This window comes from Camelus dromedarius, chromosome 31 (genome assembly GCF_036321535.1).
Source record: "Camelus dromedarius isolate mCamDro1 chromosome 31, mCamDro1.pat, whole genome shotgun sequence".
Classification (NCBI taxonomy): Eukaryota; Metazoa; Chordata; class Mammalia; order Artiodactyla; family Camelidae; genus Camelus; species Camelus dromedarius.
This window is the reverse complement of record NC_087466.1, coordinates 8344044-8367008: the sequence shown is the minus strand read 5'-3', so window position 1 is coordinate 8367008 and position 22965 is coordinate 8344044. Positions and strand designations below refer to the sequence as shown.

The 22965-nt window shown below is 46.9% G+C and overlaps 1 protein-coding gene across 3 annotated transcripts in view; it reads left to right on the top strand.

Annotated features, from left to right (window-relative positions):
- The window catches only part of GRK3 (G protein-coupled receptor kinase 3), a 116920-nt gene extending 109598 nt beyond the window's left edge, over positions 1–7322 (top strand). For all 3 annotated transcript variants that reach the window (XM_031442939.2, XM_031442940.2, XM_064481119.1), the window contains one exon: positions 1128–7322. In XM_031442939.2, coding sequence (XP_031298799.2) covers positions 1128–1289 — 162 coding nt within the window. In that variant the 3' untranslated portion in view covers positions 1290–7322. The remainder of the gene's footprint in view (positions 1–1127) is intronic.
- The last annotated feature ends 15643 nt before the right edge of the window (positions 7323–22965 follow it).

Sequence of the window (22965 nt, the reverse complement as noted above, 5' to 3'; positions counted from 1 at the left end):
TAGGGCAATGACATAAGTAGGGAAGAAGCCTGCCGGGTTGAAAAACGCTTTCTCACTTGCCCAGGGAGCAAAGAAACCTCAAAGATACAAAGTGTTCGGCAAATTAATAGTTATTTTAGAAACATTTTAAATTAGAAAATGGCAGGAGGAAAGACGTGGAATCTTGTGATTACCGTCTCTGGAAACAGTCCAATATTTAATAGGGGCCTTGAATTTTATTTGTAACACAGTTGTCCAGATCTGAGCTGATCTTTCAGCATGTTTGAAGTCAAGGGTTGTGTGTTTAAATAAACAGAACATACCCAAGTAGCTCTTCTCGGGGGAAATACCATCGTTCTCTCCCCAGAGTTCTATTAAGTCCCAAACTTAATTCCTGAACACATCTCTACTGGGGTGTTGGGGTGTTGGGGGGGACCTGTGGGACTGTGTGTGAGAAAAGAGTGTATTTAGAGAGAGAAAGCAGTAGTAGATACAGAAACATGTTTTGTTTTGTTTTTTTGAAGTATAGTCGGTTTACAAGGTGTTAATTTCTGGTGTACAGCATAGTGATTCAGTTATACAGATATATTCCTTTTCATATTGTTTTTCATTATATTATTGTTATAAGACAAAAATGTGTTTAATTACTTCATGATTTCAGCACTTGCTACTGGGTACTGTGTGTGTGTGTGTGTGTGTAAGAGCATATTTAGAGAGCTAAACCAATAGTTGGTAGAAAAAATGTGTTTAATTACTTCATGGCTTCATTGCACACACAAAAGTGCTTTTTAAATTTGTCAGAACTCCCCCTCATATATTATTTTATGGACTCCGAGTTGTCTTAGACATCAGAAATCACAGGTAATCTCTCAACACAGGAGAAGCGTGACTCTCCTGGAGGATTGCATGAGGCTTCTCTGAAGGGCGTGGTGCTGCCTGTCCGTTCTCTGGGCAAGGGGACCCTGGAGGAAGTCCCCTTGTGTCCCCCAGTTGTCCCACTGCAGCACGGGATGCGGGCTGTGATTTCCCGGGGGTTGTGGGTTGAAGAGGGGGTTCTGAGGACATTGGTACTTGCCAGAGGCATCCACGTCTGTGGGCAAAGCAGGTAAAACTGTCCCAACCCCTCCTCCCCGTGTGTTTTCATCCAGAGTGACCCGGAGTTCGTGCAGTGGAAGAAGGAGCTGACGGAGACGTTCACGGAGGCCCAGCGGCTGTTACGTCGAGCCCCCAAGTTCCTCAACAAGTCTCGGTCCGCCGTCGTGGAGCTCTGGAAGCCGCCCCTCTGCCACAGGAACAGCAATGGCCTCTGACAGCCTGGACCGGGACGGTCCCGGAAAGTCCACACCGGGCTGCTCAGCCTTGGGGAGAGGTGCAAGGAGGAGGTCGATGCTCTCACCCACGGGATTCTCCGTGGCTCAGGGGCCCCCCCAGGACTCTGAGATGCTTCTGCGAGGAGGGGTGGCCACCCCCAGTCTCGGAGTCGCCTCCCTCCCCTTCTGGGGGGCCACCTGCCTCCATTGCATCTGTCCGCCCTCAAAACTACTGAAGAAATGGAAGCTCTTTCTTTGCTGCACATCCTTTTGGTTGTAGGTGAACCTAGAACTTGAGGTGGTTCCTACCGACCACTTCATTTTTTAACGTCTGACACAAAACGTATCTCAGACTTGCCAAAAGAGGATGTGACCGTCTGCCAAGTTGGGTAATAGATTGCCCCTGCGTTGCCATTTTTGGTCCACAAGCAGCCACTGCTGGCTTTAGACGTCTTTGCTCCAGGCCACGGGGCAGGGGTGGCAGATCACTGGGTGCATCTTCTGTGTACTTCAGACCTGGCCTCTCGTTGCCCAGGCATTGAAAGCTGCAGAGATTTTCCAAAAGGGTCGCACCTGGGCCCCCACTGTGTGTGCTGCCCCCATAGGTACAGGCCAGTCCCCAACAGGGAGCTTCGGCAGCTGGGAACCGAGGCAGCGGGTCCTCCGAGGGCACAGAAGTCGCTCAGCATCGAAGGTGTCGGACAGTAGATGGTTGGGAAGGTTTCCAGCAGATTTGGCGTTGTCCATTTCAAGGCAATAGCAATTTTCAAAAACCTTCCAGTAATCAGCACTTTCTCGTGTCTGGGTGCCCAGGAACGCTTTGGCGGGGGGGACGGTTGACCCGGTCTTGGGTTTGGACAGGAAGCAGCTGTGGGACCCAGCAACTCTGGTTCCCTCTGCCTGACCTCAGGAAGCATCTCAGTCGTGGATGTATTAAGGAAGGAAACTCTGTTTTACATCTTAGTATAATTTAAAATGAATTCTATTGAAAAAAGAAGAAAAGAACGAATGTGTCAAAATGGGTTAACTGTGTATCTTGACCTGTGGTGGTGGTCAGCTGTCGTTAGTGAATAATTGCTTGCACTGGGTGACTCATTCTGACAGCGTCACAGCATAAAGGCCGTTTCCCCAATCCCAGTGGCCCCCGCTCCCCGTGATTTGTTTCAGGCCCCAAATAAGTGCTGGGTTATCAGAACCAATGTGTTTCCCAGCAAAATCCTCGGTGTCGTCAGACTAAAAATAGTAACAGTAATTTTTAAAGTCCACTTACTTGTCCTATCCTTAGTGCAATTGAATGTATGTTTCTAGGTCAACTACTAACAATATAAATAACTTGACACCCTAATTATCTGCATCCTGTCCTCGATATTTTTAGTGGTTCCAAATGTTTGTGTTGACATTCGTGTGCCTCTTTCACTGGGAAAGTAAGTCCTTTTTAATGAAATGATGTTTTGAGAGTCTGGAAGGTAATTACTGAAAGAGCCTTTTATTTCGTAGGAATTAATTTGGAAAAGAAATTTGGAGGTTTACAATTTGTCTCAGCCACTAGTTGGAGTTTCACATGTGTGTTCCACTATGGGCTGTTTCCAGTGCAGGAGGGGCGGGGGTACTAGTTATGTGGAATCCCCCGATTTAAAAGGGAAGCACGGTATTCAAATTCTGTTTTTCTGAAAAAACGTTAAATATCACAAATCCACCAGAGACAGAAAAGCAGTTGTTCTTCCTGAAGAGTGAGCGTCTTCCCTGGCACAGTCGACTGTAGCTGTCACTCCTGTGGTCAAGGGCTCTGTCTCAAGGTCACGTGTGCTTAGTACTTTCAGTTCAGAGATGGGTAATCACAGTTTAGAAATCACAGAGCCTCTGCCTCTGCTGGACAGACTAGAACGTTAGCCTCATGTGCAGAAGGTGCACGGACTCCTTCAGGGTCTGAGCTTGGTGTCCCCCCATTCCACACGTACGGAATCAGCTACGCTGATTCGCATCTCTTTGCAAAGTATCATTTATGCTCTGGAGTAGAACATTAAGGTTATCTTCCCTTTGGAAAAGAAAACTGAATTAGAAATACCCTGAGAGCCCTTTTGCCTCAGATTTATTCCAAGTAAATTTTTGCTCTCCCCCATCTTGAGTTTGATGGATAACTTCATGGTTGAGAAATGCATCAACATGGATGTAATTTATTAAACGTACTCTGTGAGGTTAGGACAGGCGGCTTTTTAGGGGGGGTATCCGGGTGTGTTGGGGTCTAGTTCGGCAGCCCAGGAGAGGCCAGTGTTCCACGTGAGCTCGTGTCTGCAGCCGTTCTGGCTGGATACGTGTTTCTGCTGCCAGACAGAAGACAATTCTGGGGCCTTTCTGGGCCAGTACCTGGTGCCCACCTGGCCAAAGATGTCAGTTGGTTTAAAAGTCTTGGTATAAGTGGCTGTTTTAGGTTTTAAGAGTGTTGCATCATTCCTAGGTGTTTGACCCCACCTACATCTGGACCATTAAAAAGGACAAAATTGAGCACAAGTGTTCTTATTATTTTATATCTATCTGGTCGGGCTAGTTTAATATTGTCAGAGAAGATCATCAAAGTTCATGTTTTTTATAAAATCATGGTAATAGTAAGTCTTGATTTCATATTTCAAAGGAATCATGAAACCAAAGCCTAAAAATAATCGATGACTTTAAGCTGCTCTACAGCATCTTTGGAATAAATTGAAAACTTTTGGGAACTGAAGGTTTTTTTTTTTTTCTTTCATTGAAAACATTCTCGTTGGTGCATTTATCCCCTTGTGTCTTTGGGACGCATGGTTTTTCCTTCTATATCATGTTTAAGTATGATTTTTCAGCAAAACCGGTAGAAGTCGGCTGTTGTCTCACTGCTAGTGTGAATTTCACTGCTTGTGCCTGTGATTGGTCAGTTCACGGACATGACAGTTTCAAATTCTGTACATAAAGAGAAGGGACAAGTGTCAGGGCTCGCTGAAGAAAGGAAGCCGTCTGCTCCAGAAAGACGCAACAAAACTGGAAAAGGTAAATCAATGAAGGGCAACAACCACAGGCAACGATCGGTTTTAAGCCAGACGTAGTTTGATTTGTGGTTTGAAATATGCTGTGCAGCTATTGAAGACAATTGTTTTAAGGCCCTCGCTGGCTATTAAAAATTCTCATTAACCAATTGACAACAGTGGTTTAACTATCAGGAAGATCAAAGTGTGGTTTTTTTTTTTCCTGATTGTATTTTAATTTCACTTGAAATTTATAGTGGGGCCAATCCAATACGGTTGAATTTTTGGTGGAATTGATTTTTTTTCTGACATTTCGAAATTGTCACATATCAAGAAGACAGAATTCTCAAAATTGGACTTTTTTCATGTGATGTAAATCTATTAAAATTTTTTTTGAAATGTGCTGGTGTAATCTTAAGGCTTACCTTGCATGGTTTAATTATGTGCAATTTTTTTTTTCCTCAGTTGCATTCAGGGAAGTGTTTCTGTGTCATTTGAGATACTTGAGGAATGAACTCCTCCCCTCCCGGGGGATGGAGGTCTTGTTTGTACCCAGAGAGGAGTTGGTCGGGCTTCACTGGGATCTGAGACAGATGCTGGGAAGTGGGCAGAGTGGGTGTCACCGATGGCAGGATTGTGGCAGAAATGGGGCAAAGGAAAAAAAGAGGAGTTAATTTGCTGGTAAAAGCCAATCTCTTTACACCATAAAGCACCAGGGAAATAACTGAGTTAAACTTGGTGCCTTGGGGGGTTTCCCCCCTTATAACAAGAAGAGTCAAAGGGGAACTCTTATAAGATTTGGTTGCTTTATTTTTGAACAGGTGGAGTTGCTGAACTTATTAAAAGGCTGTTTGCTTTCCACCGGGACTTTCTGTAGAAATTAGGTCCTCCTGCTTGTCATTCAGCATCCTCTGGGAAGGCGCACGGGGCACACAGCTGATGCCCATCTTGTCTTGGTGGCGTGTACTCTGCAGGCCTCCTGGGGGACCAGAGGTGAGATGTGCGTGGCTGTCAGTGCAGCGCCCTGCTGGTCAGGTGGGGACAGTGCCGCCCATGCACTGAAGTTGCCCTAATTCCCCTACAGTAACAAGACTGGGCTTGCTTCATGAGGCAGGCAGGCTTCTTGAATAGTTTAAATTTTCAAAACTCTCTTTTCCCGCTAAAAATCTAACATGATTTTTCCCTCCCACATCAGGTTGACTGAAGAAGCTTGAATTCATTAATTCCTTAAATTCATATTAATAGAATTTTTTTGTATCCAGGCCACATTTTTAAAAATTTACTATAGAATAAATGAAAGTTGAACTATAAAATGATACTTCTTGGGTTCCTCGGGTCATAATGGCCTTTAGATTTTCTTCGCCTTCAAAAACTCAAAGAGCTGTTCTCTTACAGCAGAGTAACAGAGATGCAAGATGCTGGCAGCATCTGAAGGTTTGGGGGCACAAGTGGCTGGCCACTTCGCTGACATGGCTGGGCTAGCACTTACTGATCAATTTAGCGCCCCAAATTTTAAATTGCCTTTATTAAAAAAAAAAACAAACACGTGCACACTACAGAACATGGATTAACAGTGTATGCATTCCATCAAAACCAAAACACCATTTTAGAGTTAAACAACGCATGTTCTTATAGTAAATTCTCTTATACCTAACAAATCTCAGAGTCATCTGTGAGAAACTGGTAACCATGCTTCCGTTTCAAATTTTGTCCTTATATAAAATGTGTCTCATACAAGGGTAGGGAATGGAGAAAATATGTCTAAGTGTGTATTCATATTCCAAAGGACCTGAAATTCAACTTCTTGTTTCTTAGTTGATTCTGTCTCATGATGTACATGTTAGATGTGGTTTATAAGCTAAACACTGGCCTTTTTTTAAGTTCTATTGTTAAATTGTATTTTTCTATGTTTTAACTAATTATTATTGATTTGGCTCTTTCTGGGTAACATAAAGATTGCCAAACTACATATATATACATATTTTAAACACAAGTTCTATTTTAGCACAACAGCATTTTGTATTATTTATTGAATCCTTAAGTTTGTTTCCATCAAAAAAAATTCCTTATCACTTTTGCTCCTTTTTATTTGTATAGTTTGTTATTTAAGGAAATGCAGTCCTTCCTGTTTTTTTGTTTCTTGTTTTTCACAAAACTGAAGCAAAGCAGATAGCATTGTGGGGCAAACGTCCCTTCTCTGCCACGGACTGTTCTCAACAGCAGCTCACCCTCTGATCTGCGCTGAGAGTCAAGTGCACTTCCTGGGGTAACATCCGACAGCGAACTTGCTGCAGAATACTGCGTTCAACTACCTCTTCCGAAGGCCCCCCTCCTTGTTGACAGGTTCCCTGAGTGCTTTACTCTAGACAGGCTCCATCATCATCAAAGAATTTTGGGAAAGAGTTTGGATGGCATTCTCTCGAGGTGTAGGTTTCACGGCATCATGTAAGCCCCAGTGAGTGCGGTCAGGGGCTATTACCCCTTCTGTATGATCATCCTTCAGGACCTGACGTTCACCTGCAGAGCGTCATTTCTGACTCTTCTTGTGCCAAATCCCCCGAATCAGTCTTGCCACCACCTCAAGATCTGACTGTTGCATCTGATCCATCAGCTGCGGACAGACGCCTCTTCCTCCACACTCTTTAGAAATGGCCCGCTGGGTTTACCAGCAGCACATTTGAATGTGCCTTCCCCCCTCGGTATTTCAAGATGGTTTGGGAAATGGGCTTGTATATGGTCCCAACTTTGCGAGAGGTCTTATTTTTGAGTGGACCCTTGAGGGTCCATGTGAGAGGAGGGGTCCCTCCTCACGCGCTGACCTTTGTCTCTCCCTGTTTTCCCAGCTGTGTAGCCATCCACGTAGTCATATATTTACTCTGTTCAGGGCAAAGCAAAATACCCTTAAAGAAATAAGTCCGTTTTCTTTTTTTTATTAACAAGTCCATTTTCTATCGTGCATCGCTGTACCGAGCAAAGCCAGTGAATCAGATATTCTAAATCTATATATTGTACCTATTAAAGCATTTGTTTTTCTCTCTTTTCACATCAGTTGTGCCAGTGGAGGTTTACGTCAGCTCTCAGCATGCATTTACTAGTGTGCTTTTGAAATTGTATCCCACGTGAGATTCTGTTCTGCGGTCACCTGCCCTGTGTGTGGCGTGTCACTATCAGTTACTATCACCATCTTTCATGGCTATTTAGGGGGCAGCCAGGCTGGTTTTCTGTGTTTATCAATTGCTTATAGAAACCTTAATGGAAAGGATATGTACAAAGGTACTTTGGTGTTCTCTACCCCCCCCCCCATTAAATTAAATTAATTAAGGAAACTGCATTTCTTTATCAATCCTTTAGGTCATCAGGAAATGACTCATTTTTAAGAATCCTGACTTTGGGGAGAATTCATGCAGAGACTGATTTTATTACAAAATGAAAAAATAAAAGGATGGGAACCACCAAATAAGCGTTTCTGCTGATTTGATGGATTGTTGGAGCACAGCCAGCTTCAGTGTCAGGGTTTTGGAGACTACCTGCTTGTGTCAGACATGGTGCCAGGAAAGAGTCTGGGAAAGCCAGGAGGTCCATCTCATCTCCAATTTTTCTAGACGCGATGCCAAGCTCCCCCGTGTGATTCTCGGGTGACCCTGGGGTCCCTCCCTGGACTTAAGACCTCTCACTTTCCATCCCTGCTCCCAGGAGGACATGAGGAGAGACCCTGTGGTGCACATCACTTTAAACCAGAATCCAAGGAGGTGGTGGCCCCAGAGCCACGACTTCTTGGGCAGGACTGTCTGCTCATGGGTCCAGAGGTTGAGGGTAGGGCAGGTACCTCCGTCCTTGAGCTGGAAGCACCTCCTGTCCCTTGCCGGTTCAGGAAAGAGGGAAGTCACAATTGGTGCATATAGGCATCTGGTTTCCCTGGAATGTAGTTGTGTTTGCAGACTTGAAAACCTCTTAATGGAGTAATTGACAGGAGCCCCAGCTATGGGGAACGTAGTCAGTTCCATGGGCAAAGGGCAGCCGTGCAGTGGAGCCCTGGGTCTGATGCACCACATAACCAAGGACCACGCCTGAGAGCTGCAGAAATCCAGTCCCCCCTTGGAACCCAGAAGGAAGGGCAGTGTCCTGGGGACCCTACTCCCAGCAAGATCACGGGGCAACCTCTTTGGGCCTAACGTATGGACATGACTGGTTTTTGCATTCGTATTCTTACTCTTTAACTTTGATCTGCGGGTAAGATGCCCAGTTCTTCAGTTTCCCTTGTAGGCACACAGTGTTGATTTGCTAGCTGGTTAAACACATCTCCACCTGACTGTCAGTCATAGTTTTCTATGGGGGTTTGTCAAAATTTCCTCCCTTTTACGCGTATATTAGTGATCGTGGAAGCGCCTGCATCGGGGACGTCCAGCCTGGTCCTATTTTAAACCTAACTTCTGACTCATTGTTTCTATGTGACAGATAACGATTATTTCACTTCTCTGTCGTGAAATGGCCTACTGACCGGCGAGGACTGGAAAAAGAGAGGAAGAGAATTATGAATAGTCTGTTTGTGTACAGTTGGGTCCCTCTAACAAATGTAAAGTAAGATCATACCGACGGCACTCTGGAGGCTTAGCTGAGTGCAGTCAACAAATACAGTTGCCCTTTGTGGTTGCCACTGAAAAAGCTTCCATTTTGCATTATAAGTTTCAACGGGGTGTAATCTATAAGTTTGAATTACTATGTTGTAAACTTGAAACTAATATAATATTGTAAATCAACTATACTTCAAAAAAAAAAAAAAACCACGTTAGTTAGGCTCAGTGCTTAAGATTATCTGTATGTACAAGCAAGGGCAGCTGTTTCTTGTTCTCTCGCCCTCATGCTGCAGCATGAGTCCCAATAAAGCCTTGCCTGAATTTCTCATCTGGCCTCTTATCACTTTTTGTTGATTAGAGAGTTCCAGAACCAGAGTCAGTAACACAGGCAGTGGACAGGGCACTCTTTCGAGCATCCTGTTTTGTGCCATGTTTAAGTCTGTGTCATCTGGGGCCAGAACTGCCTAGGTTCTAAATCCTGGCTCTCCCCTGCAAGTTGGTTCATTTTTCTGTGCCTCCGTCTCCCCATCTGTGAAATGGGAGTGGGGAAACCCTACCTCCTAGGATTGTCGGGAATGGGAAGTGAGTTCATTAAAGGCCTCAGGTTGGTGTCCAGGCGTGTGGTAGTGGCTGCATCCTCCTTACACGTATTTAGGTGCATTGATTGTTTACCAGGAGATGCCAGCACTGGGTCCAGTAATTTCCTTCCAGAGTCCCAGCTGGAATGCGGAGCCAGGCTCTCCTCGTCCAACTCCAGTGACCGCTGGTTATCTGCATGGAGCAGAGGCAGGAGCATGGCTGTGCGGCCCGCCCGGGACAGGGATGACGGGTGAGAATGTGCTTGCGTCGGGAGCTGTCCCCTCCCCTTTTCTGCGCCACCAAATATGTCCATGCCCTCTGACTGCCACGCTCCGATGGCCACCCCGGGCTGCCGTCTCCTGCCCAGACCTGGAGCTCACCAGCTAATTTTAGAAATGACTTGTCGACTCAGCTGCTATCACATTGGCGCGGAGGGAGGGTGCGGGAGGACAGGGAGGAGCAGTGAGGGAAGGGGATGTGTGTGACAGTGTGGGGAGGGGAGCTCTGACATTTCTCCTCTGTGCCTGCTCTTTCGGCTTGGTGGGGTCTCTGCACTGAGACCTGGGGAGACCTTCCAGGTGACAGTGGATCCTGAGACCTGTGGCCCTGTGGGTTGAAGGTACCGTCGGGCTGGGTTTTGCGATGGGCACTTGTGAGTCGACAGGCATAATTTTCGGGAATGTGCTTTGGGGGCTGCGGTGGCAGGCCTCTGGTCTGTCTATTTTAGGCCTTTCTGATGTGGCCGGCCTCCGGGGCCTCTTCCCTCTGCCGCATGCCTGCATCGCTCGTAGAGAAAACAAGAGTGTTTCATGGGCAGATTTTAGGACGAAAGGCTGGGGCGAGCGGACACTTTTAAGGACCACCCTGGTCAGGACCCAGCTGTTTGCTGCTTATGAAAATTATATGTATTTAGAGTCACGAGATAACCTTCACTTTGGAATCTCAGCTGGCAGACGGCGGGGTTCAGATTTTCCCTCAACTACCAGTGATTTCTGCTTAACTGGTGTCAGTTTACAGTCAGGAGTCCAAACTCTTCCCCTTTTCATGTTCCGAATGCTGTTGAGTATAAATCTTGATAGTAGTTTTTTAATCCGTTTATTCCAAATAAGCATGGGTTTGGGGTGGGGGAGGGGTGGCGGGGGATGAAGGTTTGAATTTCATGTGGCGCTGACTTGATCCCCTGTCTGAGAGGAGGTGTTTTCTCTGGCACATTCGGGCATTTCTTTGAATGGAGAAGTTGCATGGGCCCTCGGAGGGTGGGGGCGGAGGGGACAGGGGAGGGGGCTGTGTTTTCACCTGGCGCTCCCTCCCCAGAGTCAGGCCTCAGGGCCACGGCCTCTGTGTGGCTTCTCCATAGAGGTGGCTGGGAGGGGAAACCCCAGTCAGTTCCAAGCTGCCCGGTCTGGCCTTGACCCGCCACGAGCCTGGGCTTCTGTCCTGCAAGGCCTGGGAAACTCGGCTGCGGCTTTCACTCTGTGGCCGGCCAAGCAGATGCCCGGTGTCCGACGAGACCATGGTTCCCTCGGAGTGGTCTTTGCTACTGACTTAGGTCCTCCTGTGTCCGGTAATACATCCAGGGTGGGCTGGGGGAAGGCCTGTGTGGTTTAGGCTGTGTGGGTGAGTTCTAAAAAATAATGACCCAGAGAGAGAGGGGAGGGGGAGGAGGAGGAGGAGGGTCCCCTGGTCTCTTGACTTTTGAGGGGCTGCATGTCACCAATAATAGACATTTGGTGTCACCTGCACAGAGGCCTGGTCACCTTGAATAGCCTAGTTTGGGTGCTGCTGACTCTGTGACCTCAGATCCGCCCCTTCCGGAATCCGAGTTTTAGTTATGCCTTCTAAAACCTGAGGGCCCTTTAAATAGTGCAGCTATGAACATTGGGGTGCATGTATCTATTTAAAAATAAATTTGGTGGGGTGGGTATAGCTCAGTGGTAGCGCATGTGCTTAGCATGCAGAAGGTCCTGGGTTCCAACCCCAGTACCTCTATTTAAAAAAAAAGCATTTAATAAAAAAAAAAAAAAAATTAACGTCAACCAACATAAATAAATAAGTTAATTAATTTAAAAAAATCCCGAAGGCCTGGGGCCAGACCATCCTGGAGACAGCTTCCAGGATTCAATATCCAGGGCAGCATTTCTGCAAAGACAGGTCATTGATTACCTCCATCAACCACACCAGGGTGGGGGGTGCTTTAAAAATGCAGATTCCCAGGACCATCTCAAAACTACTGAAAAGTCTTGGGGGGAAGGGGCATGGAAATCTGTAGATTTCCAACTTGACAGGTAGGATTGGTACCCACCAAAGCTGGAGAACCACCTTTCCTCTGTGGGAGCCAGTGAAACTCCTAGGCACCCACCTTGTCAAAACTCACTGCATCACAGATGTGGAAAACACACACTGTCCTCTATTAGGGTCTGATTATTGCAAAATTTCCTAAGGCCAATGTTCAGACAGGGTAAGATCAAGTGCTTCTGGTGGCTTTTGGGGCTAAGACAAGAAGGCCCAGAAGCTGGAGAAAACTTCCTGGCACTGCCGAAAGGATGGGGACTCTGGCTGTGTCTCTCCTCGGCCTTGATGAGACAGCCCCTACCCAGTACATAAAAACAATTGTCTGAATGGTCCAGTGGTATACAACATATCCTCGAATTTTTTATTTAATCGTTTTTACTTTTTACAGCAGTTTTAGATTCAAAGCAAACTTGAAGGGAAGGTACAGAGATTTCCCATACACCCCCTGCCCCCCACATTCACAGCCTCCCCATGATAACATCCCCAGAGTGGGACGTTTGTGACAACCGATGGACTTATATTGACATGTCCTTATCACTCCAAGGCCATAGTTGATATGACGGTTCACTCTTGGTGGTGTTCACTCGATGGGTTTGCACAAATGCACGATAACAGGTCTCCATTATTAGAGTATCACACAGAATAGTTTCACGGCCCTAAAAACCCCCTATGCTCTGCCTAGTCCATCCCTCCTTTCCCCTGACCTCTGGCAACCACTGATCTTTTTACTTTCTCCATAGTTTTGCCTTTTTCAGAATATTATACAGTTGAAGTCATACAGTATGTAGTCTTCACTGACTGGGCCTTTCCCTTAGTAACATGTATTTTACGTTTCCTCCATGTCTTTTCATGATAACCCTAATATTTAAACTATATGAAATTGCATTATTTGAAAAATAGAGAAAGTCGATTTGAGACAAGCAGAAGTCCCCTGGGTGCCATCAGATCCAGCCCTACCTGTTCACAGATGAGGCCACTGGGGCACAGAGAGGGATAGCAACTTGCTCAAGGACACACAGCTTTGTAGTGATGGCATTGGGTTAGAACAGACCCTGCCTTCAAGTTTGGCATTCAGGGAGCAGCCTGGGGCTCCTCATTTTAGGAATACTAACTGAATTTTCCCCATTACCCCAGCCCCAAAACTTCATCATCATCTTCCAAACCTCAAAGGAAAGAATTAAATCTCAGCTTTAGTTCAACAAAAGTGAGCTTTATTACACAAACAAGGTTGTTGGGATGAGAGCTGATGGAGGTATCTCATAACCATCAAGGCAGATGTCAATCTCTCTCTCTCTCACACACACCCCCACCTACACACACACACACACACACACACACACACGCATACATACACACACCATTCATTCTGAAGGATCTAGAGTCACCATCAGTTTAATCTGAATCACTCCCCCACCCCAGGCATGACTCACTCGGCTCTAATTTTCCTTTCCTGCTCTATTTCTCACTGTGCTTCGCCCTGGTACTTCTTTTTTTTTAAGAACTACAGTTTCTGGCAAGGAGGGAAAGATCTTCGAGAACTGGTGAAGTGAGTTTACCAAATATGTGGCCAGTACTCACGCTCAAGGAGGCAGGAATTTCAAGGTCCAGGGTCCCAAGTAATTTATCTCCGCCCATAAAAGGCAGAGTGCATTTTCAGCTGTTTCTTGGGTACCAGCTGGGGTTTGAGTTTCAATTTCATGGAGGGCAACTGGATTAGCTGTCAAGTTGAGAGAGACAGGCAGAGAGAGAGAGAGAGAGATGGTTGCTTATTGGGATTAAATGTCTCATTCATGCTGGATATTCCTGTGAGTTTGGGCATGAGTGATTAGCCCCATTTTACAGATCAGGAAGTGAGATTTAGAGGCTTAAGGGACCCAAGGTCATGCAGAGTGAAATGAAACTGGGACTTGGAGCCTTTCTGCTAGAGACTTGTTTATTTAGTCGAGCCCAATAAACAGGGAGGTAAGATAACCAATTACACAACCCTGTTCCACTGGGACAAATAACAAAGCCCATTCAAACTCATTACCTCATTTAATCCATCCAGGAGGGGGTGTGATACTCTTCCAGTTTTATCAGGGAGAGACTGAGAATCAGAGAGGGTTAGGGACTTGCCTGGGGCCACAGAGGCACTACATGGTGATGGGTCCAGGAATTACTTCTCCTCTTACCCTGTCAGCAGTGGGTTGGCTCATTTTCTCAGCTCTATGCCGCATCTATTTATTGTTTGAAGCAAGATTATTTTGCTCCCTGACCCTCTTCACGTTCCTCTCCACTTGGCATGATTCTTCTAGACCAGGGTTTCTCAACCTCAGCGATGTTGACATTTGGGACTGAATAATTCTTTGTCCTGAGCATTGTAGAATGTTTAGCAGCATACTTGGCCTCTACCTGCTAGATACCGGTAGCACCCCCGTCTAGTTGTAACAATCAAAGATGTCTTCAGCCATTGCCAGATGTCCACTGGTGGTACAGTCACCCCCTATAGAAAAGCCTGATCTAGTTTGGTTCTGTCCAACCTTAACTTTCTTCAACAATAGAAATGTTCTGTATTTGTGCTGTCCAATATGGTAGCCACTAGCCACACTGGTGCAGGCACCACACTACCCCAACCATTCCTGTGCCCACGGCAGACATTGCTAGTTGATCACCACACACGTTCTTGCTAGTTCAGCCGCAGCTTAGGATGCTTCTCAATACAACACTCCAAGCAGCTCCCAAATACAGATGAGTTGATGCTGGCATTTGAGAAATATTGGTCATCCCTGCAGTCGGCCACGAGGCCCATCTATGAGATCTGGCATCTCATCAGGCTGTAAGGTGGCTGGCAAGGGGCATGTGGCCCACCTGGGTCAGTGGGGAAACTGCAGATATAGAGAGGGGAGAGCCAATGTGCTGGAGGAGCCAAGATTTTTCTAACGATTCTCCAAGAAACACTTGTGGCAGGATTTAGAGACGGAGGAAAGGGGTAGGGTGGGGGAGGGGAGGTGCTGGCTCGTCAAAGCCAGCTGATGCGCAAAGCATTTGGAGATTTGAATTGAGCTGGGTGCAACATTGTGATTTATAAAGAAAAATACATATTTGGCCTTCCAAAAGTCACCTCATTAACGTAACAAAAGACACCCTGATGTCCCTTTACACTTAGGAAACTACAAGGGTTTAGGGAGCCGTGAACGAAAATTAAAAGATGATTGAAAACACTTATCAGTGATTAAGCACATGGGTCTGCGGGTGTCCTCTTCCCACTTTACAGCTGAAAAAACTGAGTCTCAGAGAACTTCCTGGGCTCCCACAAGAGAATATGGTAGCAGGACATGAACTTGGGCCATGATAACATGCTGCCCCCTATGTGCAGATGCAGACAGTGCAGGGGGACGTCAGAAATCCCAGCTATAGACTTGCTGACAATGGCCTGCTTTGTCCTTCCCAGACACTCCTAATCATTCATCCATTCACTCATTCATTCACTCAACAAATATGTCTTGAGAGCCAAGTATGTGCCAGGCACTGTTATAGGCTCTGGGGCTACATAAGTGAACAGAACAGATGGAAATTCTGAATCTCACAGGGGCCATGTTCTGTGTGTCAGAAACTAAACCAAAAATATACAGCATGATGTATTGTGGGATGATAGGCAGTGATTAAGTGCTATGGGGGGAAAGAGCAAGGAAAGACAATGGGCAGTCCTGGGATAAGGGTGGGGCGAGGTGGAATGGGGCTGTGCAGCAATTTAAATAAGATGGTGAAGGCAGGATTGTTGAGAAGATGACTCTGAGCTAAGGCTTGAAAGAGGTGAAGATGTGAGCCATGCAGAAAGAAAAGCATGTGAAGCACAGGGAACAGAATGTGCAAAGGCCCTGAGGTGGGAACTGTGTGAAAGGGTGCAGTCAGGTCAGTGTTGCTGCAGCAAAGGAGCAAGGGGGAGAGGTTGGGACAGGTGATCACGAGGGCCTCAGAAGCCACTATGAAGACCTGGGGGTTTTTTTCTTTGAGACAGGTGAATGAGGATTAGCTGCTGGGTCAGGGCTGAACCTTGAGGGGTAAGAGGGAATGCCTTGAGGGCCCCACAGGGCCACGCAGACCTAGCCTATCTACATAGAAAACTGTTTCAAGCCATCCTTGGATTTGGGGTTACCTTTCATTTCACCAGCCTCCTTCACCCTTGAGGAAAGACTTGACACTTTATCCCATGAATTCTGAACATTTGGGGCCTTCTCATGGGCTTACAACAGCAGCTGATGAGGCAGGTGTGAGTTTCATATCTGGACAGGAATGTAGTGATAAGAACACATGCTTAAATTAAGGCTTGACAAAGCCACCCTGGTAGGATTGGCTCCTGGCCCTGGGTCAGTGGGGCTGGCCTGACGCCTTTGAAGGGAAGGACACGTGGAGTGAAAGCCGGAAACGGAGCTCTCTCTCATTGCCCCCATATACCATGGCCGTCTGGGCCTGCCCACAGCCAGGCTGAGGACAGCTCAGGATTCCCCCTGGAGCCTTGAAGGTGAGAGTGATTCTTGGGAAGCAGCCACTGACCTGGCCGGGCTGGATGGGAAGTGTTGAGGGGCAGGGCAGTGGCCAGGATAACCACCTCACGTCAGGCCTATTCATAAGCTCGGCTCTGCTGCCCAGGCGTGTAGCAGAGTGGATTCTGGCTGTGAGTCACTCGAGGCCACTCCAGTGTCTCCTAAGGGGAGGAGTGGAGAGGCGTCTTTTGTCCCCTTCTCTCCCCCAGCTCCTCCCCCCAGCGATCTGGGCTCCAGCATATCCTCCAGCTTTATTTGCCGCTACCGTGCCTTCGCAAGCTGGAGAGCCCACACCCTATAGCTCTTTACTTCGCTGTTCGCACTTGAACTCATGTTCTTAGGGTCTCCATGGGCACATGCCCTCATCAGAACCAAAACGTCCCTTCTTTGGATCCTGAGATTTCATTCTTGCCAGGCCTCGTAGGAGCAATGTGCCGGTCAATGTTTATCGGTTCTCCTGGAACAAAACAAAACACTTGATTTATGGTATCTGCCAATTTATGCAGAGTAAACACTGCCGTGGCTGATTTCAAACTATTATGTGACATCACACCATGCCGAGTTTGAAAGCGAGATCCACAGCAGGTCCCCGGCGAGCTCCCGCGAGATGACCAGCCGGCTTTCATCATCCCACGCGAAGTTCCAACGCAATAGCCATGATAGGCTCTCGCGAGATGTTTCCCATAATCCCATGCGGAGTTAAATTGAGACGCACAGTGGGCTCTCGCGATATAATCAGAGTCGGCTTGCCATCATCCCACAGAGAGCTAAATTGAGGGCCACGGTGGGCTCTCGCGAGATGACGCTGTTCGCCGCGGAGCTGGAGAGTGAGGGCCACGGTGGGTTCTGGTGAGGTAGGAGTGGGCTTCCACACAGCGCCGCCCCGGTAGGCCGGTCTCACCAGTTTTCCGAATGCTCAGGTGTTGGTGCGCGAGGGGGGATTAGCTCGAACGCTGCCCAAGCCTCTTCTTATGGATAAGTTACTGAGAGTGGCTACTAACAGGCCAAGGGGGCGAAAACTCTAGAACGAGGTAAACTAACAGTCGCGGGTGGGGTTGGGGTATCTTCCAGGACGGGTCTGAGGAGTCAGTGAGGGACGCTGCCGGAGCTAGAAGTGAAAAAAATGAAAGGGGAAAGAGACTCGTTCCTCCCCTCCTGGCCTTCTTCCCTAAGATTTTCCTGCATTGTCATCCCTCTGTATTCGCAGGGGATTCGTTCCAGGAACACCCACAGATACAGACACTCGTGGATGCTCAGGTCCCTTGTATAAAATATAGTATTTGCATATAACGTACGCACAGCCTCCTTTGTATACTTTAAATCGTCTCTGAATTACTTGTACCTGATGCAATGTAAATGCCCGTGTCAGCAGTTATAAACACAGTGCAAATGCTATGTAAATACAGTGTAAACGTGAATGCAGTGTCAGCAGTTGCCAGGGCACAGCAAATTCAAGTTTTGCTTTTTGGAACTTTCTAGAATTCCCCCCCCCCACACACACACATTGTTCCCGTCCATGCTTGGTTGAAATCGCAGACGCAGAACCTGTGCTGTTTCTTTCTGCTTGTTTTCTGTGTGGAGTGCTTTGTTATTTGTCCATTTTGGATAGTTCTTGTATGTGTGCCGTGTTTTCCTCCACCTTTTTCTCTTCACAAGCCAACACAAGCACCTTCCACTGTGATTGCAGATGCTTCCCAAACGAGCCCGAGACACCGCAGGTGGGATGGGAAACGGCGCAGCCACTTTGGTAAACAGTTGGGCCGTTTCTTAAAGAGTCAAACATAAAATTAGCGTAGTACCCAGCAGTGCCCCCTGCTAGGAAGCGCCCAAAGAGAAGTGGAAACACCTGGGCACCCCAAGACTTCCGTGACTATTCAGAGCCGCGGTTTTCATCACGGCCTCCAGGTGGAAACAACCCAAACGCTCATCTGCGGGTGAATGGATAAAGAGGATGTGGTTTATCTGTACCAGGGAACACTGACTTACACGATAACGCAGACACAGCTCCAAAACATTATGCAAGGTGAAAGGATGTAAAAGACTGCATTCTCTAGGATTCTTTTTATATCACATGTCTGGAAAAGGCAATCTGTAGAGGTTAGTAAATTAGTGGTTGCCTGGGGCTGAGGCTGAGAACAGCTAGTGACTGCAAATGGACGTGAAGGGTCTTTTGGGGGCAATGAAATTCTGGTGATGGTTGCGGTACTCTGTAAATTTATTTTAAAAATGGTTAATTTTTCAAAAAGCATCAAAAGTGTATGCTTATAACGGGTGATTCTTACAGCTGGCATAGAAATTATACTTCAGTAAAGACAGTTGTTTTTTATTTTTGCGTTAATAATTTACTGTTATTAATGACACCTGGATATGAGGCGGACAGGGTCTTTCCACTTTGAGCCTGCTAATTTACATTTTTTCCCTGACGTTTCTATTTATAGTATGGGAACAAAGGGACACGTGAAACTCTTCAGCAGTTTGTACAGACACTGGCCTTCTACAAGTTCTGACAATGGGATGAATAAAGCTGTTTTAAAACGTTTCCTAAACATCCTTTTCAGTGAAATTTTAATATTCAAGTCAGGTGTACTCTGATTTATTTGGCATTCTGTAGTTATTGGACACTTAGGGTTTTTTTTGTTTTTGTTTTTTTTTTTTTTTTAGCGCTACAAGCAACACAGTGATGACGTTTTCTGGTTGAGGATAACTCCTCAAACTTGTTTTCCAGAAGAGGTCAAATGTTATGAGTGTTCAGGGCTTTCAGAATGATGCTGAACAAGCTTAAGCTTTTCCCCAGAGCTCTGGGTCAATTCATAGCTGAGGTTTCCTACGCGTTCCTCATTTTCGTAGTGAAACTGTGGGGCCAACTGCTCCCTCACAAGAGAAACACCCTGTTCTGTGATTTTAGAAACCAGGTTAGCGGCTTCCCTTGACGGGGTGGTTACTAGAAGGGGACACAAGGGATGCTCAAGGGGGTGGTAATATTCTGTTTATTTTTCAAATTGAGATAGGATTTAATACACTAAAATTTTCAATCTCAATTGTACAGCTGAATGAGTTTTTACAGGGGATATACTAGCATAACCAGCACTATGTCCACCTAAATAAACCTAGGAGGCAATAATCCAACCAGAAACCTTTATTTGGGATTAAAGAGTTGCAATTCGAGGCACACAGATTTGGGTAACAATGCAAACAGTGTCCAGCTAGGGAGTAAAATTCGGGGGCTTTTAAAGGCCAAGGAGGGAGGTTTGCATTACAAAGATTTGGAATTGGAATTGGAGGCTGAAGCTGGTCCTAGCTAAATGTGATTGAGCGTGGAGGCTATCACTAGAGGGAAGTAAAATTTCTTTACTGGGACTTATGGCAGGTGTTCTTGTAGGGTCCTTGGGATCTTTGTGGTTTGGACCAATTCGAAAGTTCCTGGTTGCACCTGGTGAGGATGTGTGTAAGATCCATCTCATTAATGGCCTGGCTCTCTATGCCATTTTGAAGCCACTTGACATGAGTGACTATTCTATTTCATATTTCACAACTTACATCAAGATATAGGACATTCCCATTGCCCTAGGAAGTTCCCCCATGGTTCTTCCCAAGCAAAAGCTAACAGCTCTTCCAGCCTCTATCACTGTAAATTAGATTTGCCTGATTGGATTTGATTTTGTTTCATATAAATAAAATATTTTAAATTAAATTAAAATTTATTTTTAATTATTTTAAAGTTATTTTTTACTTTTATAATTTTGATTAAAATTAAGATGATTCTTTTAATCAGTAATACACTAAATTTTAACTGGATTTAAAATATTTTTAAAGAAAATCATAGTTTTTATTTAAAAAATTTAAACAATAGTTTTAATTTGGTCAGGGTACTGGTTACATTTAAGTTCTTTATGTGAGTGCACTGAGCTGTGCACTTAATGAGTATGTGCTCTTCTGATTGTATATGTCATGAGAAAGTTGAAGTGTAGGGTCGGGGGCAAAGGCTTTCAGTGCACTGTCCACTCCATGGCCAGCAGCCCCGTGCTGACTGCGTTCCTCCCAGATGTAAGTGACAGTGAGTTGTGCCCGGCTGTGGGTTCTTGGTACATGATGTTGGTGGGGGATGGGAGCCGAGTGGTACCCATGAGCTCACCTATCTCTCTTCTTTCCCCACTGTGTCTCTGTGGTTCAGTCTCGTGTCCATCACCTCATGTGCTGTGTGTGTCCATAAAGCCGCATTCCGTGCTGTCTGGCCGAGAGCTCCATCTCATCTCACCTTGTGGTCCTGCCACGGCCGCAGCATGGCCATCTCATCACGCCTCGCCCTGTGGGAGCAGAAGGAAAGTAACGCTGAGGGCTCAGACTGCAGCCGCTGGGGCCAGCTGGACACTCCAAGGATAAGTTTCAGCCGGGCTAGTCCAGGCTGCCCCCCCCACCTCAGGCAGGGGTTCTGACGTCCCAGTGCCTCTCTGGGGCATGTCCAGTCCCCCTCCATCTGCCTCGGTTAGGCATGGCCTCCCAGCCCAGCTGGACATTAGTGACCATGTCCTTGACTCCTTCATGGCTGCCTGGTCTCTGCCTGTTCTCAATAGGCAGTGAGGGAATGAGCACGGGGTTGTGGGGTGGGGAGGAGGAGCGTATGCTGGGGAGGGGATGCAGAGCTGTTGGCCAGGTTTATGCCCTGGGGATGGGTTTCTGAGGTCCCTGCCTTCTGTCACCATGGAGAACTGGAAACAAGCCCTTCTTCCCAGTGATTCCTCTTTTCCCTTTTGTATTTCTCATAAGATTCCTTGAAGGGCTGCCTTTTCGATGCATGTTATCTCCTCCACCCCTCCTCCCACCCATGTGCACATGTTTTGATGCATTGGAGGGTGAAGGGTGGGGTGGTCCAGAAGCTTCTTTCTGGCTGCCTCTGCCCCTCCCGGACTGATCTGGATGCAGCATCCAGAATAATGTTGACACCTGCAGCACCTCTCCCTTATGATGCGGTCTCAGTCCCGTCAAGAGGGGCAGTGTGGTGTAAGCGTGAGCCCAGCCTCGTGTGTCTCCTGCTCCACTCTTCCCAGGAGGAGGTCTGCCTTGTTTCTTGCCCTCTGCTTTGCCTTCTGGACTTTCCTGTCTCCTTTGGATTCCCCTTTTATCAGCAGGGCTGTGGAGATCAAGTGTTAGCTAGTCTCTGGAGAGGACCTTGATGAGCTTATTTTAAACCTAGCTATAGAAACTCACGAGCAGTCACTGATGCTGGTTAAAGACCCACCCCATCGGTCACAACCCCAGGTTTCAGCCCCCAAGATCACTGTGGCAGTCCTCAGCTGCAGCCCAAATGCAGTCAGCTCTGGCCTGAACCATGTTTCTAGGGTGAAGTGCAGACTTTAAAGCCCAGCGTTGAGGAGCCCCTGGCTTCCCAGGTCCTGGTTTGGGGAGGGTTAGGAAACCACAGCACTGGGTGGGCAGAGTGGGCTATAGCCACAGGGCTGGATTCTTACATAAACCGTGGCTGCAAGCCCTTCCCTCCCTTTCCATGTTCCTGGCACACAGAAGTGATAGAACGATGAATTAATGGCTTAATCTATTCTACTAACTGCAAGGGAGATGGGACAGGAGAGTGTGGATGGTTCTCTGGGATCCATCCCCTTCCAGAAACTAGAAAAGCTCTTTTTGAAGCAGTTCTGTCTCACGCCAAGGGAGGGAACCAGTGGCCTTGATGGTGTAAATGCACATCATGAGGAAACTCGGTCCAGGCTAGAGCACACTGACCACAGTCACTTCTGAAGCTCAGGCATTCCATTTCCATGTCGAGCCTCACCTGCTTTGCTGTGGCCTTTCATACACAGGCTTGGTCATGTGTACCTCCCTCCTCAGCTCCATCACAGACTCTTTAAAGGGCCGCTTGCCCATGCAGGGTCATTCACTAAGCTTTCTCCTTCCTTGCTTCCACAAAACAGATTCGGGAAGAGGACAAGAGCCCCCCACCGTCCTCGCCCCCTCCCCTTTTCTCTGTCATCCCAGGAGGCTTCATTAGACAGCTGGTCCGGGAGACTGAGAAAGAGTCCAAGGAAGCAAGACAGAGAAAAGAGGCAGCGCTTTCCTCTCCAGAACGAGAGGTAAGTGGCCCCACAGGGAGGGACTAGGTGACCGTCAGTGCCCACCATCCTGTCCCCTGAGCCTCCTCTGAGTCACTTGCCAACCTTTGTTCCTGCGGTCCTCACTTTGAGGAGTGTCCTGTCTTCGCTTTAATCTGTTGAACTCCTATACATCCTTCAAAATTCAGTGCAAATAGTACGTTTCTGGAAAGCTCTCCCATTGCCTTCCTTCCTCTGATTCCCACCGCACTTCCTATGCCTGTTGAATTGTGGTCAGCATAGTAATTACTTGATGATACGGCTTATCTGACTAGGGATTCCTTAAGAGCAACAACTCTCTCTCATTCTACTGTATCTTGAGCAGCTCTCATAGTGCTTGGTCCATAGCGAGCGCTGAAAAATTGTTCTTTAATGAATGAATGAATGATATCAGTTGATGTGTGATAGGGATCATTTTACCACTACTTGTGCAGAAAGGGAAACCTGAATATTAGCTAAGGATGAGAGCGTGCTTTCGTTTAAGCAGAAAACATGTTTAGTTGGGATTCACTGGTTATCGCTGTATTGTTGGTAAAATACTGAAACCCTTCCATACCAGGTGGTAAATGGCCATGGCCCCAAGTCCCCCAAGTGCCGTTCAGCTGTCATGCTCACCT